This window comes from Tenrec ecaudatus, chromosome 16 (assembly GCF_050624435.1).
Source record: "Tenrec ecaudatus isolate mTenEca1 chromosome 16, mTenEca1.hap1, whole genome shotgun sequence".
In the NCBI taxonomy this organism is placed as follows: domain Eukaryota; kingdom Metazoa; phylum Chordata; class Mammalia; order Afrosoricida; family Tenrecidae; genus Tenrec; species Tenrec ecaudatus.
The window spans coordinates 1,194,302-1,216,472 of NC_134545.1; the positions used below are offsets into that span (position 1 = coordinate 1,194,302).

Sequence of the window (22,171 nt, forward strand, 5' to 3'; positions counted from 1 at the left end):
TCACTGGCAGTTTGCTTCCATAAAGATCCCAGCCTTGGAAAACCTAGGGAAAGTTCTGCTGTGCCCTATAAAGTCACTATGAATTGGAATGGGCTCAACAGCAGTGGGCTTGGTGTGGGTTTTGATGAAATACATGGTGTCAACATAAAATTCACAGTAGAAAATAATTTGGTTGTGAAAGGGTTAAGAAGACTTGATTCTTTGTTGGCTTTTTAGACTAAGAGAACATTTTCAGCATGTATTTGTTGAAAAAATGAAAGTGCTGTTCAGCATATTTGTTGATGCTGTTAAGTTTTATTTTACCAATTGTTTCTCCTCAGTCTGATTTCCCTGGGGAATTTTGTTGTTGTTGCTGCTGTTTTCACTGTTAGGAGAATACGACTGTTCAATCTTTCAAACCATTTTTTCAGCAAATTTTACCATGTGTAATTTAGCTGGGATTTCCCTTTAATTGCATGCTAATTGTTCCAGAGAGACTCATTTCTTATAAATTGATTAAAGACTAGTGATTTGCACCTTTTGTTTGCAGGGAAGAGAATTAGGACAAATCATAGTTTCTACTGGCAGAGGCTGGATCACTGAGGCGTAGTGATGGATCATTTGGTTCAAAGTGACAGAGGCGGTAATAACAGATCTGGGGTTCAAAGTCACGTCTGAACGTCCATTCCTTTATGTTACAAATATGCACTGCATACCTACAATATGCCAGGAATGTTGTAGGCATCTGGGGTACAGCAGTGAACAAAACAGACCCAAATCCCTACTCATCTGGGGTTCATATACTTCAGAGTTTGTGATCTGTAATACTGTCCACTTTCCACTCATGGCAATGTATCAAGGCTTCTCCTTTCTAAGTGAAAAAAACAAGAAGACATCCAAGAACTCTAGGGTGATTTGTGTCAGGTACGGCTTGATCCAGGATCTCCAATGCTGGAGTAGGGCTTGATCCAGGATCTCCAGTGCTGGAGTAGGACCAAGTGTTTTTGCCACCCCCAATTCCATTCCTTTTTTATTAAGTTTCCACCGAGTCATACGTATGGGAGAACTAGCTAGTGAATAAAGGACATGAAAGAAGGACCAGAGAGTTTATGGTGTTGGTGAAGAATACTGGCTACCATGAACTGCCCAGAAAAATGAACAAATCTCTCTTGAAAGAAGTACAACCAGAATGCTCCTTAGAAGTGAGGATGGCAAGATTTTTATGCACTGTGTACATGTCAGGAAGGAGAGGAAAGTCCCTGGAGAAGGACATCATGCTTGGAAAAGTGGAGGGTTAGTGAGAAAGAGGAAGATCCTCAAGGAAATGGATTGACAGAGTGGCTGCAGCAATCGACCCAAACATATCAAAGTTGGTGACCATGGCTCGGGAGCAGGCAGTAGTACACGGGTTTCTGAGTCAGAATCAACAGCACCTAACAGCCACAGCAAGATATTTAACTCATTCTTAGATCAACTCTGCTATCATTGCCTCCTCTCCGCTCCTCTTTTGCCATCACTGGGTCAAAACAGAGAATCTTTGTTTTGCTCACATCCATCACATGATTGCTTTTGCTGTAAATTATGAAAAGTGTATCGAAGTCATAAATTAAGAAGACCCATGTGCATCCCTGGCATGTCCAAGTCTAGGTCACTAGCTCTTCTCTCTTCTGGCTGGCCTGGTCTCTGCTTCTCCTACTCCATTCCTAAATAGGAACCCACTCACACCCCAAACCCAATCCAGGAAAGCTTCAGCTCTCTTGCTTTTGTTTTTACTTTCTGTTGGACTCTTACTTCCTAAGTAGATTTACTATGGCTGCCTCCTCTTATCACTCAAATCATAGCTCAGAGCCAACCTCCGTGTGAAGACCCTGGGCCTAGTAAAGAGTCTAAGATTATACAAGAGGTCTGGCCTTTACCCTCTGCTCCTTGCAGGTGACCTCTGCTTGCAAGGTGGCTTTGGGCTGGCTAGGTAATAGCATTGAGCTGTAAGTGGGGGTTGGGTTTAGGGCAGGAGACCGAGATCAGCCACTTGGACAACCCACTGCTGTCAAGTTCATTCCAACTCAGAGAGACTGTATAGGACAGAATAGAACTGCCCCTTTGTGTTTATGAGACTGTGTATATCGATGGGTACAAAAAGCCTCATCTTTCTCCCATGGGGTGGCTGGTGGGTTTGAACCATCACCCTTATGATGAGCAGCCACAGTACCATCAGGGCTCCTTTCTGTACTGCACCTCAAGGAAAACTTTGGGCGCCTAGCTTTGTTCAGTGAGCATCCCTGGTTGGCAGGACCCCAGGTAGAACACAGCAGATGCTACACATTTTTGGCTCCTGGATCTGCCCCTTGTATTTCTTCTTTCGGCTAAGTTTAATCTGTATCCTTTCCATGTCATGAAGCATAATTTAAAGACAGGAGCCCTGCTGGTACAATGGGTTGAGTGCTTGGCTACGGACTGAAAGGTCAGCAGTTTGATACTCCCAGCTGCTGAGGAAAGTGTGGAAGTTTGTTTCTGTAAAGATTTACAGCAGTGGAAACCTCATGGGGGCAGTTCTCTGTCATACAAGGGTCGCTTTGAATCACATTCAACTAGACAGCAGTTCAAGTCTGGTCACGTTGGTGAGTAGGACAGTGTTCACTGAGCTGCGTGAGTCATCCTAGTGAATTCTGGAAGCTGAGGAGGACTTAGGGAACCCCTGCACATTGTAGTAAGTGTCAAATGTGGGTGTGGTCTTGGGAATGGTTCACTGTAACTGCAATTGGCCTCAACTCTTGGCATGTCCTGGACCACCCATCCACTTTCTTTCTCAGCACAGTCAGCCTCACCCCTTTTTCTTCTCTGACTAATCTGTGCCCCTCAGCTCCTGACCTGTTGTCCTTTGTGGCACCCCGGCCACTTGAGCATATGTGAGTTTATTCTGCTGCTTTATGTCTACCACTTCCTTACCTCTCTGGTATTCACTCCCGAGGCTGGATGTGGAGTCTTAAAAATAAGGCCATGTTCTGCACCTGTGCTGCACCCAGCCCATCTGTTGCTTAGTTAAATTTGTCAAAACTTATCACATGATTTTTTTAAACATGTGCAATTCAGGTAGATTAAAAAATAGACTTTACTTTTTAGGGAACTTTCAGGTTTACCAAAAGCAGAGAGTTCTCATCTCCACCTGTTGTGGCTTGAATTATTATTATGTCTGCCCCAAATCCAAGCTGACTCACAATGATTTGGCAATCATGCAATGACGTGATCATCCTCTGTGATGTGACCTGGTGTGATCAGGCTTGAATGTTAAGGGGACTGGGGTGGGATGCAATGCCCTTACTCAGGTCACAGCTTTGATCTGATATTGGGGGGGGGGGTTCCTTTCACCTTAAAGGAGAGAAAATAATGCAGAGAGAGGGGGACCTATTAACTATCACTGAGGAAGAAGAGCCAGGAGTGGAGGATGTCCCTTAAGCCCAGGGTCCCTGTACTGAGAACCTCCTAGACCCAGTGAAGATTGATGGCAGGGACAGAAAGCCTTTCCTCGGGCCTGGTGCCCTGAACTTGAGCTTCCAGCCTCCTAAACTGTGGGAGAATAAATCTGTTGGCCAAAGCCACCACTGTGGTATTTCTATGACAGCAGCCCTAGATCTCCAAGACTAGTCTGGAGATGCTACTCATTAACTCCAGGTTGTGCTAAGCTCACTGCCGTGGGTTCATTCTGACCCACAGCGCCCTTATGGGCAGGGTAGAACCGCCCCTGTGGGTTTTTGAGGCTGTAACTCTCTATAGGAGCAGACAGCCTCATCTTCCTCCCCAGAGTGACTGGTGGGTTTGCCTGAGGACCTTGTGACTGCACTCTAATGGCAGGGCTCCTTCCTGGTGCTGGAGCAGGGTGTGTGGTGTGTTATAAAGCAGAGAACAGGCTCAGGTGCACAGAGAGAGGGGTGTCTTGATGATGAGGCCCCGGATGGAGTCAGGCTGCACCAGCTAGCTAGGGGAAGCTGGGAAAGTCAGGGATGGGGGGATGGCCCACCCCTAGAGCTCTGGGTGGGAACATGGCTCTGCTAGCCCTGGGTTTGCCCCTCTGGCCTCCTGGACTATAAGAGAATGGTTTTCTGCTCTGAGCCACCCCCTTTGAGGGGCTTCGGCTTGGCACCCCAGGAGACCCCTTTGCCCTCAGCTTCCCCTGTTGTCCACAGTGGGTTTGGAGAAGTTGCCAGTTCACATCCATCAGTTGCTCCTAGAGGCTGTCTGCTCCCTCAAGGGTTTAGTCTCAGAAGCCCTAAGGGTTGGTTCTACCCCATCTTACAGGGTCACCGAGAGGAGGAGCCTCCTCCACGCAGTGGGTTTTGTTTTATATTTCTGCACCCCGTTGCTTACAATCCATGAGCCAATATGGCAAAATTATTGACTAACGTTCATAGTTGACATTGGGAGTGGCTGGTGGTTTAAAATTTCTGACCTCTTCGTGTTGCAGATGGCCTGTTTTCCCATAAATAAAACCAAGGGGCGTGTGTGTGAAAGAAACAGCACCCATCAAGAGGAATAAGTGGTATTTGGATCTGAGGGGGCAATTGGAGAGAGGTGGCAGCATAACTGGACCCACGCCGCCGGCAGGTCCGGGTTCTAAGCTGCCCAGGCCCTGGCCATTTACGCAGCCCCACCCCTCCCATCCCGCTCCCGCCCCGTTCTCTTCTCCTGGCCCCGCCCCTTACTTAAGGCCCCGCCCCATCCCTGCCCCTGCTTTTGCCCCCTTCACTCCAGGCTCCGCCCCGGCCTTGGACTTCTTCCCACTAAGACCACGCCCACCCACCCAGGGTCCCGTTATCTTCTAGGCCCCGCCCCTCACTCAAGGCCCCTCCCAATCCCAGACCCCGCCCCTATTCCCCAACTTTGCCTCCTTCACTCCTTGCCCCTGCCGGCTCACTTACTCCGGCAGAACCCATCCCGTCCCACTCGTGCCGCCGCTTCACTTCCAGCCACGACCTCCCACTTCAGGCTCCTCCCCTTCGTGCCAGGCCCCGCCTCCGGTCGCGGCATTCCCGCAGGGAGTTCGCGGGCGGCGGCCGCGCACGCGCACAGCAGCGGTCGGTTGCCGTGGCAGCGCCGCCCGGAGGGGAGGAGGGTGGCGGCCGGGCGGGCACTGACCGAGACTGCTGCGACTGAGGCGACGACGCGACTGAGTCCCTGCGTCCGGCTTGCCTCCGGGCGGGCAGCGTGAGCGGCGGGGCGCGCCGCCCGGCCGGGGAATGCGGGACCGGCTGCCGGACCTGACGGCGGTGAGCGAGCCGGCCCCAGCAGATAGCGGTTTGGGCTGGGCGGGTCCAGCGGGAGGCCCGAGGCAGGGAGGGGCCGGGCTGAGAGGAAAGGGGGCTCCAGTTCAAGGAAGAGGTGGCCTGGGTGGAAGAGGGGGGCCCCAGGACAGGGAAGGAGAGGTCGAATAGGGGGTCCCAGGACAGAGAGGGAGGGGCCCTGGAAGAGAGGGTCCCAGGCTAGGGAGGGAGGAGCTGAGGGGGAGATGGGCTTCCAGGCCAGGGCGGGAGGGGCCGAGTGAGAGGGGGTCCCAGACCAAGAAAGGAGGTGCCCTGGTGAGGGAGAACGGGTCAGAGGGAGGGGCCCAGATGGAAGGAGGGGTCTCAGATTAGGAAAGGAAGAGAGGGGTGCTCTAGACCTTGGAGGGAAGGGCTTGGTTGGGAGGGGGATCCCAGGTCAGGGATGTAGGGGCCGGAGTGGGTGGGTAGAGTCCCAGGGGGCTTCCCAGACCACAGCCCCTCTCCAGGCCCCACTCCCGCTCCCAGTGGGCACAGCTGGTGACCTCACTTCCTTGGCTGGTAAGGGGTAGGCTCATCTTGCTCCCATGCTTGCCCCTTTGACAGTACTACCCAGATCTCAGCACTAATCTCCTTTTTCCGGCAGGACCCCCCACTCCCTGCTCCACCCCCGTTGTGGGAGAGAACCCCCTCTTATGGGTGGGAGCACCCTTTTCTGTCAGCTTTACTGCCCTTATCAGGGCCAGAACTTGTGTGTGTGTAACTGCTGCAGGGCCCACCCTAGGGTGCTGGCAGGAGCGGGCGGCCTGCCCTCCACTCTGCCCCGGGTCTCCCTCGCCTATCTTGCGCTTTGTGGGGTGCTCAGTAGATGTGTGGGTGAGCAAGTGTGTGTGCTGGCTGCTGGGGGTTGGGGAGCAGCTTGTCTCTCATGAGCTCCCGGTGGGCAGTTTGCTCTGTGTATGTGTTTATAGGCGGACCTTAGTTATTGTATTTTGCAGATTCCATGTTTTTTTTTAAACACATGGAAGGTTTGGGACGACCCTACATCAGGAAGGTCTCTGGGCGCCCATTTTACGGCAGCGTGTGCTCACTCTATGTCTGTGCTCCTTTAAGGTTGTTTCCACATCTCTGTCACCATAAGGCTACCACATACTTCATAGACCGTGTCTATGCAACGTTCAGTTCCCCCGGGGAACCAAAAAGCGCAGGTGTCCGGCTCCATTGCCACCTTCGCCTCACTGCTGGACCTGACCTGGACTGCAGAACCTCTGAGGGCTGCCTGTAGCCACAGTCTCTTTTGGACATCTTTATTTAGTTGCCCCTTCCCTCTCAAGGGTCTGAGTTTTTGTACCAACACCCGTGCTTGACCCCCTTTTGCTGACTTCCTGGCCTGAAATGCTGGTTTTGGCATGTTCATTGGGGATGTTCTGCCCCCATTGCAGGCCACCGATCCACTCTGCTTGCAGATGCCGGTTCTGTGAGCCAGAAGTGCCAAATCCAGAGTGGAAGCTGCTCAAACACTCCAGACTGGGAATGTTTTCGCCCAAGGAGCTAATGATACCCCCCCACACACACCTAATTAAGATCATGGGTAGTAATTACTGCTGCACTTTCCCATTTTGTTAGGTCTTGTACACTTCTAGCCTCTGCCACCTTCAGCGGGGACTGGAAGCCCGCCTGCCCAAGGGCATCCCTGTTAAGAGCCTAGGATGCCCACTCAGGACCCTGCAGGACCCGCACCTGAGTGTTTCCCAGGCTGTAATCTTATAATGGAGCCCTGGTGGTGCAGTGGGCTACACTTTGTGCTGCTAACCTCAAGGCAGGCAGTTCAAACCCACCAAGTGTTCTGAGGGAGAAAGATGAGGCTCTCTGCTCCTGTAAAGATGAACGGTCTTGGAAATGCCAAGGAGCAGTTCTGCGCTGTCCTACAGGCTTGCCCTGAGTCAGAATCAACTGGACCGCAGTGGGTTCCCCCTTTGTGAATGGTCAGATGTGCCGAGCTTTGCTGTGGAACCCCGCAGGTGACTGAGTCCTGTGCTGTCTGACTGGGTGCCCCAGGATCGGAGCTCAGGTAATTGTGAAATGAAGAGATGTTGACGGGGCAGTAAGAAGTAAAATAAGTCTCAAAGTGGCTGAGTGTGTGTTCTAGAACTTCAGAAGTGGCCCACAGAGTCTGATACTGTCCTGTGTTAGGTGATAAGACTTAGCATATCAGTGGAGGTGTCTCATCCTGGGTTGATTTCAAAACTCCCAAGACCCACAATTCCCCGACTGTAAAGCAAGGATAGTAGCAGGGGGCTTGCCTTTGTCTTCAAGGCAGGGGGTGCACCTGAGGTGATCTGCCTGTGAAGTTTGGGAGGAGGTGGGAGGAAGCAAGTGATGGGTATTTATAAGAGCTCTGCTATTTACTGTCTTTGTGCATTCTCAGGAAGTTATTAAAACCAAAACCAAACGAAACCTTTTCCCGAGCATAGAATGTTAATTTGAAATGAAGTTTGAGATCTTTCTTAATAAATTTTGACTTTCAAAACCTATCTGAGTTGCTAGATAGGAACATTTCAGTGAGATCCCCCACGCCCTGCGGCCATCCAGAGTAAACCGTCTGCCCAGCAGCGTGTTTCTAAGGGTCTGCGGTTTTTCTGTAGGCGAAGTTCAGTGTTTCAGATCGATTAGTGAGCACACCTCATTTGCACTGTCAACACTCCCAGCTTTGTGACGCCTCCGAGACGTTCCCCTCCTTCGTTCCTGATGCTTCCTCCTCAGGAAAAGATTACTCACCACCTCACTCAAGGGGACCCACCACCTCCGGGGACTCCGGACTCTCCTCTACCCTGTAGGTCAGAGGCGAGGCTGTCAGCCTTTTTGGAGGGCGACAGCCTCATCTCGCTCTGAGGGCTACCAGCCTTTCCATTAGTACCTAAATACTTAACCACTGTGCCACTAGGGCTCCTTTAGGTTAGCCAGGGTCTCCCGGTCCCTTTGAGCTGACTCCGACAGTGACGGCATAGAGCTACCCTGTAGGGTTTACTAGGTGGTCGTCATCTTTATGGGGACAGATGCCAGCCTTTTCTCCTTCAGAGTCACTGGGCGGGTCCCAACTGCCAGTGCTGAACCACTGCACCACTAGGCCTCACTCTGAGTCAAAAACCAACACAACGGCCACATTCTAGGAGATGATGACCCCAGACGTGGTTCGGTTACTTCAGTTCCAGAATTCTTGTATGCAAAAGAATATGCTTGCTGTGCTTGAGACTAGAGGCGCTACAGGTCACAGCTGTGGGGCTTGTTTGCGTGATGAGAAACACAAGACTGAATAGACAGATTGTAAACTTACACAGCCCACACACAGAAACACAGGGCTGTACCCACAAATCTCATCCACTACCCCGAGTCCCGTTCTGAAATGGTAGATTTTTATGGGAGCAGACAGCCTCCTCTTTCTCCCTTGAAGTGGCTGGTGTTTGTGAACTGCCAACTTTGTGGTTAGCTTATCACCTAGCCCACAGCACCACCAAGAATCTCCAAACACAAACACAAACAAAACCCATTGCTATCAAGTTGATTTTGACTCTAATGGGATATAGGCACCTTATAGGACAGCACAGAGCAGCCTCTGTGGGTTTCTAAGCCTGCTAATGTGTACAGGAGGAGACAGCCTCGTCTTTCTCCCTTGGACTGGCTGGCGGGTTTGAACTGCTGACTTTGTGATTAGCAGTCCAATCCTTAACCCACAGCACCACTAGAGCTCCTTATAATAGCTGTGTGGTGTTCATTTCCAGATCTAAGGGCAATGAGACTATGACAGTACTCTAATCCTTGAGTGCAAGGCTTTGAATTTCAAGTTCAAAGCTTTATAGGGCAGGACAAACTCGACTCAGATATATTCAAGTTATTCCTTTGGCCACACAGTAGCTCATGTCCTTCGAGATGCTATGCAGTAAAGACTCAGTCCCTAATTTTAAAACAAGAATTCCTTTCTCCTTAAATTGTTCACTGAAACAAAATACAAAGTGCGTCTACCCTGCTTAGCATTTTGTGTGCAGCGCCATGGTGGTGGTAGTGGGTTACATGCTGGGCTGCTAAACATAAAGGAAGCGGTTTGAACCTGGAAAGGATGGCAGGCAGCTTCCATAAAGATTTGCAGTCTTAGAAACCCACAGGGGCAGTGGGACTTAGTGAATGACTTGACAGCAGACGGCTTTGGTTTGTTTTGTTTTGGGTAGGTGTCGTGTAGAATTTCACAGTGTACTCAGTCCTGCCAAGCTTTTACATTCCATTGATCCCCTGCAACAGTTTCCCACAGCGGGAACCTGGGTTTCTCTGCTTGCTTCCAGAGATGTATCCCTTTTGATCTCTGTAAGGCAGCAGTTCTCAACCTGTGGGCCCTGACCCCTTTGAGTCCCCCGATTCATAACAGTAGCAAACTTACAGTGATGAAGTAGCAACGAAAATAATTTTGTGGTTGGGGGTTCACCACAACATGAGGAACTGTATGAAAGGGCCGCGGCATTAGGAAGGTTGAGAACTCGATTTTAGCTTCCGGTCTCTGAGTTAACGAGTCAGAAATCGAAATGTCAGCCCTCCATCACACTGTCCGTCCTCCCTGGTGGCCTCCCCACATATACTGGGCTATAGCTCCAGGTCAGCACTGGGCTCCTGAAATGCCCTCGCCCCACTGCCTGCTCCCAGCCCCCTGCCCTGCCTGCATGGGGGCTCACATTTCTGGCAGTCCCTCAGAAAGCCTGGGCATTTCCTGCATGGTGTATGAACTCGAGCCCTGATAGGCTCACCCTGAGGTGGGGCTCTGGCCAGGCTGAAGCAATGTTCTCATAGTGGCCAGGTCAGAGATGCCCACCTTGGGGTGCTCCAGGCCACCTCTGGGTACTGGCCGACCCCAGGGAGGGCCTGAAGTTTGCTTTGTGTAGGGAGGCTCTGTGACAGCTTTGGCCACCAGCCCTGGCTGGTGCAGGGCACCACTCATTCCAGATCTTTTCCTGCACGTCGCCTTAGTGCCTCCTTGTTGGACCCGCCGTGAAGCTGTCTGCCGAGTACAACTGACCATTGAACTAAACAGGCACTGGAAACTGCCCCACACAGTCAAAAACCGACATGTAACTTCATTTCCACCAACTTAGCTGCTGATCGCCTCCTGTTTACTGGATGCCACACTGAGAACACACACAATCAGTGAACAAAGGTTCACCACCAACTCCATGAAATGCACTGCGGTCTAGCTGGCTGGGACTCAGAGTGGCCCTGCCTCGGCTTCCCAGCCCACCTCTTCCTCCTCTGGATGGAGAGAGCGAGCCAGCATTTCTCCCAGTGGCAGGTGCACTGGCCAAGAATCAAACCCAGACCCTCAGGGAAGGGGAGCATGCCACTATGGACACACCACTGCCCTGCACTTCTACTTGGGGCCCCAGAGGTGAGGGGGCAGAGCTGAATCTCAGTGCCGGGGGGCGGTGGCAATGGCGGGGGTTGGTGGTGGGCTGTTCTAGTAGAGTTGGTTCTTTGCCATGTCTGAGCCCATTGTTGCAGCCACAGTGTCTGCCCATCTCCTTGAGCGGCTTCCTCTTTCACTGACCCCCTACCATGCGTGGTGTCCTGCAGGGATTGACCACCTGGCAATCTTTATATTTGCATCATGTCATTGGGGAATTTGGGGTGGGTTCTGACTCACTGTTATGCCCCATGCCACAGTAAAGCTGCCCATTGGATTTCCTAGACTGTAGTCTTTACGGCAACAGATTATTGCTAGGTCTGTTTTCTGCAGAGTGCGGGGTGAGTTTGAACCACTGACCTATTGGTGAACTTTTGGCTGGCATCCCAGTGCTTAATCATTCTCTCTCTCTCTCTCTTTCACACACACACACACACACACACACACACACACACAGTGGGGGTCAGGATTGATCATGAGATGGATGGCCATGGTCCTGAGTGGACACAGGAGAGGTTTTGTAGTGCTTCCAAGACATGCTTATGTCCCAGGGATCCTCATTCCCAGACTCTTCCAGGCTCAGTGTTGGTGGATGTCTGTGTCCCAGTGATTCCCTCGTTGTGAGAGTGAAGCTGTCACCTCAGGCCTCTGATGGGCAAAGACTTTACTTGGTGTTTCTAAGAAGGGAGTGGAAATGCTGCGCCCCACTACCACCTCAGCTTCCCCCCACTACCACCTCAGCTTCCCTCAGGCTGGAGTCCCGCTGACTCACCGGGTATGGCCTCTGCTCCCCCATGCTGCCCAGCCTCACCAGCCCTCTGCCCATCTTCTCTCCAGCCTCTCTCCAGCCCTCTGCCCATCTTCTCTCCAGCCTCTCTCCAGCCCTCTGCCCAGCCTCACCAGCCCTCTACCCAGCCTCTCTCCAGCCCTCTGCCTATCTTCTCTCCAGCCTCTCTCCAGCCCTCTGCCCAGCCTCACCAGCCCTCTGCCCAGCCTCTCCAGCCCCTCTTGCTTCACTGGTCCTTACTGCTAGTCAGCGTCCATTTCCTCAGGTCTTCATTTATTGTCTCTTCTCCCCTGGTGCTGAGGACTTTTCTTTTTTCTCTTCTTTCTAATTGAGAATTTTTTTCAGTCCGTTTATTTGGTTCTGACTCCTGGAGACCCTGCCGGACAGTGCAGACTGCTCAGTAGGGTTTCTGAGGCTGAGTTTCTGTGGGTACAGACGATCTCATCTTTCTCCCACTGGTTGATGGGTTCAAAGCCCCGATCTTTTGGTTAGTAGCCCAGCCTCTCTGTCTGACCAGGGCTCTTATGGGATGTGCTGTGCTGACCTGTCAGGTGTGAGAAGGAAGGGTTCTAAAATGCACTCTGTGGAGAGCAAATGTTTTGAGAATGATGAGGGTGAGTGTACAAATGTGCTGTACACAATTGATGTAATGTATGGATTGTGATAAGAGTTGTATGAGCCCCCAATAAAATGATTTGAACAGAAATACAATGCATGCTGGGCTCCATAGCTTCACACCCTCTGTCCCTCTACAGTCTCTTCGGTGACAGTGCAGCTGAGTTCAGTGGCAGGCGTGGCAGTGACAGTTCCCGTTTAGTCGAAGAATGACTTGAGGTCTTGTAGGTATCGAGCAGCTGTTGTCTCTCCATGCACTGTTGAGGCTTGAATTTATAAAGGCTTTTTAAAAAGCACTGGAATCTTTCATGTTATATTTTCCATTTCAGTGTCGGAAAAATGACGATGGAGACACGAGTGTTGTGGTTGAAAAGGACCATTTTATGGATGAATTCTTCCATCAGGTAAGAGCTGTTCACTGATACACCCATCCCCGCTGTCAGCCTCCCTCTTTAGTGCTGATGTAATGGGGTTGGTGTAACTGCAGTTATCAAATGGGGCGCTGCTGTAATCATCAGTTAAGTGAAGCATCGTAGACATTGCTGTGTGAATCACATACATTCCTCTAGTCTTTTCAGTGCTCCGGAAACACTGAGGAGAAAAGCCAATTGTTGTTGCTGGTGATCGCCTTGGCAGGTGGGGCAGGAACAGTGGAACTGGGTAGGTGGCATGCAGCAGCCCACCCTCTTCCCGTGAGAGCTCTGCTCCAGCTCAGGGCCCGCTTGGCAAGGAGGGTCTGTCTGCTGGTGATGCTGGCCTTCTTCTTGGGGGTGTTTGGAGGTGCTGGTAGATAGTACTTGATCTTAGGGCCTTCCCCCAAGTCATCTCTGTACACAGAAGCAAGTGTGCGCTGTACTGCCAGGTTGTGTGGGTTGAGTTGGGTGATCCAGGCCACAATTCTCAGTATTGTACTCCAGTTATTCCTCTGATGTAAGCTTTATGGGTTGTAAATCATCACCTCTATGATGGTAATGAGGCAGTTATCTTAACGAGGCAGGATGCAATCAATCTACAGGATTAGATTATATCTAGCTGAGCTCCTTTGAGATATAAAAGAGATTAAACGAGTAAGCAGAGATGGGAGGGCTGGACTACCACCTAGGAAGAAGAGCTTGGAGCAGAGCACGCCTGTTGGACCCAGGGTCTTTGTTCTGGGAACCTCTTAGACCCAGAGGAAGGTTGATGAAAATGAACCCACAGAGAAAGGCTTTCCCTATATCTGGGCCCCTGACTTTGAACTTCTAATCTGTGATAGAATAAATTCCTATTTATTCTAAACTGCTGCCTTGAGTATGGATTACAACTTGGTGTAAAGAAAACCAAAATTCTTACAAGTGGACCCATAGACAACATCACGGTCATTGGAAAAAAAGATTGAATTTGTTTTTAAGGATTTCCTTTTCTTTGGATCAACAAGGGAAGCAATAGCCAAGAAAGCCAACAACTTATTGCAAATTTTTGCTTCTTAACATATGGGAGAGCAAGGGTATTGTGTTTGGGTACTTAGAGAAACAAATCCACAGAAATTCATGTATAAGAGAAATTTTTATATAAAGATTAAGTGCACATCAAGAAAACATCCCAACCCAGTGCTGCCCAAGCCCACAAGTCCAACATTAACCCATATGTCCGACACCAATCCACAAAGTCCTCCTCCATTTCACAAAACACACACAATGATGCCGACTGCAGGAGGAAAGCCAAGTCAGTGAGCGTATAAGCGTCTCAGCACTGGCAGGAGTCTCCACACGGCGCTCCAGTATCCAGGGCTGCATCAGGGTAGGTCCATGTGACTTCTCCTTGGGGATGTCTCACAGGAAGTGAGCCTTGCCTGCTGAAGCCGGGAACAGACTAAGGCAGCTGCACCTTGGTCCGACCATCACAAAGCAAGAGACCGGAGAATAGAAAGGCGAGGCTCACCAAGCCATTTATCTCTCCGCCCCTCTTCAATTAACCCCACATGTGTTTATCGGCCAGGTTGGCACAATAAACTTTAACTACATCAGGTATCATTTTGAGAACTAAGGTGCAGCTTCCCCGAGCCATGGTATTTCCAGTCACTTCATGGGCATGTAAAAGTTGGCAATGCATAAGGAAGGGTGAAGAAGAATCGAAGCATTTGAACGATGGTGCTGGAGGAGAATGTAAAAAGTACCATGAAAGCACAAACCTCTCTGTCTTGGAAGAAGTACAGCTAGGATGCTCCTCAGGAGTGAGGATGGCAGGACTCTGGCTCATTTACTCTGGACAGGCCATTAGCGGGGCCCCGTCCCTGGAAAAGGACGTCATGCTTGGCAAAGACCGTCCAGAAGATGGACCGACAGAAGATGCACCAGTGAGCTCATTCATGGCAATTGTGATGACATTGCAGGACTGGGCAGTGGCTTGTTTTGTTGGGCACAGGGCTGTCGCGAGTTGGAATTGCCTGGACAGCACCTAACGAGCAAACCAAGCCACTCTGCTGTTTTTGTTACATCGGCACTAGATAGCTGAGATGTGGTCACTGGTCAGTATGGCCATTGCCCTGAGTGAAGGGCTCAGGTCGCCACATCTGGAACAGCGGCTCTCAGATCTGACCTGCCTTCCCGGTGCCTTCCCTTGTTCCATGCCTCGCACCATCGGCAGACTCTTGGATCACATTCTGCAGGGGTTCTAGAGTCCCAGCACAGATCTCTTGCCTTTGTCACTCTGATGAAAAATAACGTGTCCCCAGCTTATGTTTTTAATGGTGGAAGCTTCACTTTCAGGATGGATCTTGTTCGTGCCTCAGCTAAAATGCACTGGTTTTGGCGTTTGTACTCCTGGAACGCATCCTGCTCGGTCTGCTGATGTAGGGCTTTGAACATACATAACATGCTGTCCTTGATGAAATAATACCCAGTGCCGGTGTGGTCAGCGGATGTCAAGGATTGCTTATAGTTCCTGGTTTTGATCTAGTGGGGAAAACACAAATGACATTGTGAGCTACAAGAATTGACTTTGGTGACAGTACTAGATGGGCATTGTGGCTGCAGCAGTGGGCTCAGACCTAACGACGATTGTGAGGGGGTTGCGGACCAGGCAGTGTTTACCTTTGTTACAAATCGAGTCACTACGAGTCAGAACCGGCTTGAAGGCACCTTACAAGGACCGCTAGATTTCTGCTGGTACTCCTTGGAAACGAGATGCTTTTTATTGTCTTTAAGACTCCCGCCCCCCTTTGCCACATCACTATGTTTCCATTCTCACCTCCTTTCCCTGGGTGCTCAGAGGCCACGTGCCATTGCGGATTCTCCGAGGTAGAAAGATGAGTCTGTCTGCACTTCTCAAGGTGGGCCGTCTCCGAAACCCTATGTGGGCTTGCTCTGAGTTGGCAGTGACATGATGGCAGTCGGTATAGCTTTTGGCTTTACCCAGACACAACTCTGTAAAAATGTATTCTTATTTTAAAGAACCTCCTAGCATTACATGTTGTTGCTGGATTCAGCACAGAGAGTATACAGCGTAATTCATTGAAACTAAACTGTAGTCGTTAAACGAGGACGGAGGCACCTTTGCTGTGGTGTGTAAGGAGCCCTCGTGGCCCCAGCAGTTCAGCCCTCAGCCACTGACCAAAATGTTAGTGGTTCACACATCTCTATGGAGAAAGAGCCGGCTAGAAAATCCAGGTGCGTTTCACGGTCACACGAGGTCACCATGAGTTGGACTGGACTGGACCACCGTCACTGGTGGTTCGTGGGTGTGTCAGGAAGGCAGGGGCCAGTTGGGACTAATGTGGATGGTCGGGTAAGTTCTAGTTTCTGCCTGCTGGGAGCCCAACCGATTCCACAGCCGGTGTCTAAAACAGCCTCTCCACAATGGATGTGTGCTGACAGCAACTCACTTCTAGAAAACGCCTTCAGCTCCGAAGACAAGGAGAGACCCTGTGTGAGGACTCCCGGTGCAGCGGGAGCTGGCACCATTGTGGCAGCGGGACGTCCCTGTGGGTGCTGAGGTCCACAGCTTCCTTTTCTTCTGGAGTCACAGCAGGCTGTTTATTGTCAGGGGCCCGATGTTGTCTCCGCGGCTGCTTTTGACACGTAGAATTCTCTTTAGAAACGGTCCTTCCAAGATGGCCGGAGGGACACACAGGCCTGTTTCCTGAAACCAAAGTATCTTTACTTGGGTGAGGCCCTCGTTGTGAAGCAGCAGATATTTTAAAAGACCTATTTTCAGTTTGAAGGTGTTGTGTTTACAGGATGACTGAAATGAAATTATACTGGAAGTGAAGGAGCATAAAATTCCACTACAATCACTGGGCTCTGGTGAAATAACGGCTGCAGGTTTTGATGGCTATGGGTTCCTGTCCCTGTTAGACTCTTTTGCAATGCTGTGATCTTTGTTGTATCTGGGCTTGGACCGGGGACCTTACGGGACCCTGAGCCCCTCACATAAGGTCCAGGTGGTCACACAACACCAGACCCTTGGACGGCAGGGCTTTGAGCTTCGTGGCCCACCTAGACATGGGTTTTGCCCTGTGATGAGCTCTGAGTGACAGGGTGAGCTCACACTTGAAGCACTTGAACTCACTGCCGCGGTGACAGGGCAGAGTCTACGGGCCCTCGCAGTCCCAGCTGTCTAGCTCAGGGATCAGCTGTTTGCCTCTCCACGCTCAGGTTCCTGACCCACAGGGAAGCCTGGGCGGGGGGGGGGGGGGGGCGGGGGCAGCAGGCCAGACACTGCAGTGGAGATGAGAATCTAGAAATGCACAATACTCTGTTCATGAATGGATTTCTATTTGGGAGACAAGTGTTCTCTCCATAAACACCTCTGTGGTGTTTTGTGAGTTGGCTTCCGACTGCTGCTGTAACAAATAGACACACCAGGTCTCACAGGGCCAGGATCCGATGTTGCCAGGTTGCTTCCTCCAGGAAACCCCAAGGACAGGCAGTCCGTGGCTGGTGTGTCCCGAGGCCCCGAGGCCTGTTGTTTAGGCCACACAGGCCTTTGAAGAGTGTGCCTTGCACCCCTTTGGCAATTGTGTGGCAAAGAACACCGGCTTGTTGAGACTGAGTGTCAGAGGACAGCTCTCAGCACCTCACTGAAAGCTGACCGTCAGCGAGCTCAGCGGGGCCTCTGCCTTGGAGTCCATCCTGCCCCACACTGCCCATAAGGCAGAGCAGAACTGTCCCAGAAGCAGACGGCTACCTCTTTCAACTGCTGCTTAGCAGCTGGTGGGTTAGAACCACCGAAGTCTACAGAGCAGATCATCAGTCGGACACCCAACAATTCGTACATTCATACACATTTGTTTCATCTCATTACTTGCACCAAGTCCAAGTCCCTTCAATGTAGCATCTCCCCACCCTGCCCCACGCCCCCATGGTTCCCATTGTCTCCACTGCCCCCACTTTTGGAACCCTCTCAGCATTGTCCGTGGGCAACTGTTGCTCCTTGGATCTCAGAGGGTTGTTGAAGCTAAGAGGTGTGCTCCTCCCTAGTGTCACTGTCCCCATGGACCTGACAATCCAGCCATGTCAGCTCCAGGCTGGAAAGATACCAAGGGCGGAGGTCTCAGCCTCCCACCAGTGTCTCTCTGATCAGGACTGGCTGAAGTGGGTCAGTCACAGAGACACAGAGATGGGGCAGGTCTCTCTGTGAGATGGGAGGCGCTACATCTTCATGTGGTACTTGTTCACCCCTCCCCCACCGGACACCCCTGCAGTGGTCTTGGATTTCCTGCTGTGGCCTTGACTTTCTCTGCCTTCCAGGTGGAGGAGATTAGAAACAGCATCGCCAAGATTGCCCAGTTTGTGGAAGAAGTCAAGAAGAACCACAGCATCATCCTTTCTGCACCCAATCCAGAAGGAAGTACGTTTGGGCCTTACACGTGTGTGCATGTACACCTGTGTGTGCGCATGTACACCCGCGTGCGTCTCTGTGTGTGTGCGCCCCCGAGGGTCTCTGAGAGCGTCTCTTTGTCTCTCTCTGGACACACAGCTGCTTCCTCCCTGACTGCCTGAACTACCCACGGGGGAGCAGTGACAGTCCTGGTACCTAGAGACGCACAGCCTTAGGGACTCTGACTCTTGGTGTGGCTCTCGGCCTCGTCAGAGCCTCACAAGACCCTGGTGTCCAGCTGTGGTCGCCCGGAGTCCCACAGCAGTGATGGTGCTGGGTGCTCAGAGTGGCCAGGGGCCAGGGACTGGAGGGAGCACATATGAGGGTGCTGCTGCAGCAGAAGCTCCACAGGTGGGTGGCCTTCACAAACAATACTCGGTTAGGAGGCCCTGTGCGAGGGCAGGACTTCTCCTCTACGGGCTCTGGGGAGTCTCTCTGTCTCCTTCCAGCACCCGTGGGCTCAGCATTCCTTGCAGAATGTCATGCATTGTGGCGTCAGCCGTCCCTTGGGTCTAGACGGCTTTCTTTATGGACCTGAAGGTCTGGGGCAGCCCTGTGTCCAGGATGTCTGTTGGTTTAGTTTTTTCAACAGCCTATGTTGATCATTGTCATGGCGTCCAGGTTTTTCCATACTGTGGCTGCCCACATCACAGACACACAGGGCTTGGGGAGTCCTAGCAGGTGTGGGACTCACGTTAGTCACCGTGGTGTTGAGTCAGCACAGAGGCTGCTGACTCTCAGCTGGACAACACCTCCCAGGGAATGGACATGGGTTTCCGCTGGCTGCCTTGGACTGGGCTCTGTGCCCTGTGTCCGCTGCCCCCCTCGGTCTCCCTCAAGGCCCTTGGAGCAGGCAAGCTCCCTCCAGCTTGGGCTCATACCCTGGGGGGGAGTGACTTTGTGGATCAGGCATCGATGTGCCTTGATTGGACAGTTGTTGGGAAAAGAGAAACCCTCAGCCTTCCCCAGCACAGGGCATCCCCAGTGGATCTGTCTGCTGTGCCCTCTGTGGGTCAGTGTGGGCAGGGATGTGCACCCTCAGGGCTGCACCAGAAAGGCCCCTCCCCATTGGCTTGTTAAGACAGAGGGCGGGACCTCCCCAGCAAGCTTCCACGAGCAAGTGTGCGTCACAGAGCACTCTCTGGTGTCCCAGGAGAGAGAGCCGGCGCGTCACTTGAGGCAGGGCAGTGCCCCTTGAATGTTGACCAGGGGTGTCCTGTCTCTGCTGTCCTCATGTTGGATGCCATCACTCAGATGCCATTGTGTTGTGTATTGTTATAGAAATAAAAGAAAACCTTGAAGATCTAAACAAAGAAATCAAGAAAACCGCCAATAAAGTCCGAGCCAAGCTCAAGTGTAAGTATGGGGGGGTGGGGGCGGGTAGATGGCCACTGCTGTCTTCTCCTTGGCAACTTTCCACTTACCACTCTCTGATTATCTTGCAAAATTCAGTTGGTGCCCACTTTAAAATGAATGCCCTGTCTGTACTTAGAGCCCTGTCGGCCTACATGTGATTCAGGGTTACGGCTGGCTTCAAGCCCGTAGATTTTGGAGTTTAGTAAGATTGATTAAGTGCTTGCTTATAAATCGTCAATCTCTTTATTGCTCTATGTTTCTATTGTGTTTTTGTCTAGCTTTCAGCTATTTGAGAAGGTGACATCACCTGAAAGATGAATAGCCAGTTTTCTTCTGGGCGGTTCTTTCTTTCTTTCTTTTTAAACATTTTATTAGGGGCTCATACAACTCTTATCACAATCCATACATATACATACATCAATTTATAAAGCACATCCGTACATTCTTTGCCCTAATCATTTTCTTTTTATCTTCTTTTTTTATATTTTATTAGGGGCTCATACAACTCTTTTTTTCTCTTTTTTTCATACAACTCTTATCACAATCCACACGTATACATACATCAATTGTATAAAGCACATCCGTACGTTCTTTGCCCTAATCACTCTCAAAGCATTTGCTCTCCACTTAAGCCCTCTGCATCAGGTCCTCTTTTTTTTCTTTCCCCTCTCTCCCCGCTCCGCCCTCCCTCATGAGCCCTTGATAATCCACAGATTGTTACTTTGTCATATCTTGCTGGGCGGTTCTTTCATGGGGTAGACTTTTGTAAGCCTTAGTTCTGGGGTGCTTGTTTCTCAGTTTTGAAGCAGTGCTTTCTGGGAGTGTGTAGATGGGGACATGGGACTGAAGCAGGTGCTGCTTTTTTGGATATTGTAGGAAGACACATTGCACTTCATTTTTACCAAGAAGCACAATGAGTACTTCATTTTTACGAAACAGAATGGTTTCTGTGCAGATTCAAACAACAACAGCTACAATAGCCCCCTATGGAAAAAAGGATCCCTGGTGGGGCTGCGGTTTGGGTGTTGTTCTGCTAAAGATTGAGCGTTCAAACCCACCAGCTGCTCTGCAGGAGAAATTTAAGGCTATCTTCTCTGAAAAGATTTACAGACCTGGAAACCCCTTGGTGGGTTTGGGTGTTTGGTTTTTATTGTGGAAAATGTCAAACAGAGAGTGTGACCCACACTCTGTCCACACCTCAGCTCTTGCTGTCGTCCAGGTGACAGGGACTGCTTTCCCCAGAAACCATAGTCTCTGTACTGTTACTAGACCTAAATAGAATTAGTTACAGCTATTTAATAGTATTACACCATTAACAAACAATTAATGTAGAAGGCGTCCCTGTTGTTACTGATTCAATTCCAATTCATAGTGACTCTGTAAGACAAGTAGAACAGCCCACTGGGAGTCCGAGACTGTAGCCTCTGTGGAAACACACCATCACATCTTTCTCCCGCAGAGTGACTGGTGGGTTTGAACCGCCACCTTGGTTAGCAGCGAACACTGGAACTACTATGATGCTGTTGTTGTTAGGTGCTGTTCAGTCTCACATACTTTTGACTGTGATACTAGGGCTCCTGTAACATATATAGTATGTGGGATCTTCAGAAAGTTCACGGAAGATTCATATAATAAAAAAAACTATGCGTGGATTTCAATTTTTTTCTTTGCACAAAAAATCAGCTTATTAAAGCATATCTGAACAGGCTCTCGTTTGAGGCACTAAGAAAGATAAGACATCTGTTTGAAAAGAGCCCCTTTGAGAGCAACATCGAAACGAGCAAACCTCAAATGTATGGTGAAGCTAGGGTGGAAGAATGGTGAAATGGTTGAGGCTCTACAGTCTACGGGGACAATGCCCCAAAGCAGTCAGCGGTTTACAAATGGACAGCTCCTTTTAAGAAGGACGCTGCAGCTGCGTTGGCAGGCCGTCCATGTCCATGGAACTTGTTCATGCCCGAGTTGGAACAACAGCCAGCACCACAGACATCCCGATTGGGCTGCATGACCCAGTTCTGACTGAGAAGTTAAATGGAGCAACTGCTTAGCTCGATGGGGATGCCAAAACTGTTGCTCCCAGACCAGCTGCAGACAAGCAGAGCAGTCAATGGAAATTTTAAACAAATAGCATTTCTTGGAAGACTTGTAACAGGTGATAAATAATGGCTTCCCCAACATGATCTTGAAGACAAATCACAGTGAAAGCGAAGACTACAACACCATGGAAGTGGTCCAGAGACTGGTCAAATGCAGAGGTCATGGCAGTAGTTTTGGGGATGTTTAAGGCATTCTGCTTGTTGGCCACCAAAGAGTGGTAACCACTCATTTTGAAAGCGTTTTGAGCAAGCTAGCCATTGCTTTAGCAGAAAGTGCCCAGGAAATCTTTCCCAGAGAGCCCTTCACCACAACCAGGCTCCTGCTCGCTCTTCTCATCAGCACAGGCAGGCTGGGAGAGTTTGGGTGGAAAATCATTAGACCCCTGCCTTGCAGTCCTGATTTGGCTCCTTCTGACTTTGTGTTTCCTAACCTTAAAAATATTTAAAGGGTACCCATTTTTCGTAAGCGAGTAGTGTAAAAAATACTGCACCGACATTGCTGAGTTCCAGGACCCTCAGCTCTTTAGGGGTGGGCTAAATGACTGGTGTCATTGTCTTATAATAGTGCCTTCACCTCAGTGGAGTATAGCTTGAGGGATACAACCCATTTGTCTTTTAATTCTGTTTTTGCACAAACTCTTTGAAGCTTCCTTGTGTCTAATATTTTTACTACTAGCCAGTCAGAGTTTACGTTTCCCTGTGGTTTCATAATTGTTATTATTGTATTTATCGTTTTGTACAGTTACTTTGTGTTGGGTTCCAGATAAGAGCCACGCTTTCTGACTGT

The 22,171-nt window shown here is 50.4% G+C and overlaps 1 protein-coding gene across 2 annotated transcripts in view; it reads left to right on the plus strand.

The window, feature by feature from the left end:
* The first annotated feature begins 5,024 nt into the window (after positions 1 to 5,024).
* STX2 (syntaxin 2) overlaps positions 5,025 to 22,171 on the plus strand; it is a 30,774-nt gene continuing 13,627 nt past the window's right edge. Inside the window, exons 1-4 of one of the 2 annotated variants that reach the window (XM_075535060.1) lie at positions 5,025 to 5,240; positions 12,403 to 12,477; positions 17,803 to 17,902; positions 19,214 to 19,288. In XM_075535060.1, coding sequence (XP_075391175.1) covers positions 5,211 to 5,240; positions 12,403 to 12,477; positions 17,803 to 17,902; positions 19,214 to 19,288 — 280 coding nt within the window. In that variant the 5' untranslated portion in view covers positions 5,025 to 5,210. The remainder of the gene's footprint in view (positions 5,241 to 12,402; positions 12,478 to 17,802; positions 17,903 to 19,213; positions 19,289 to 22,171) is intronic. The other variant, XM_075535061.1, reaches the window with a different exon arrangement.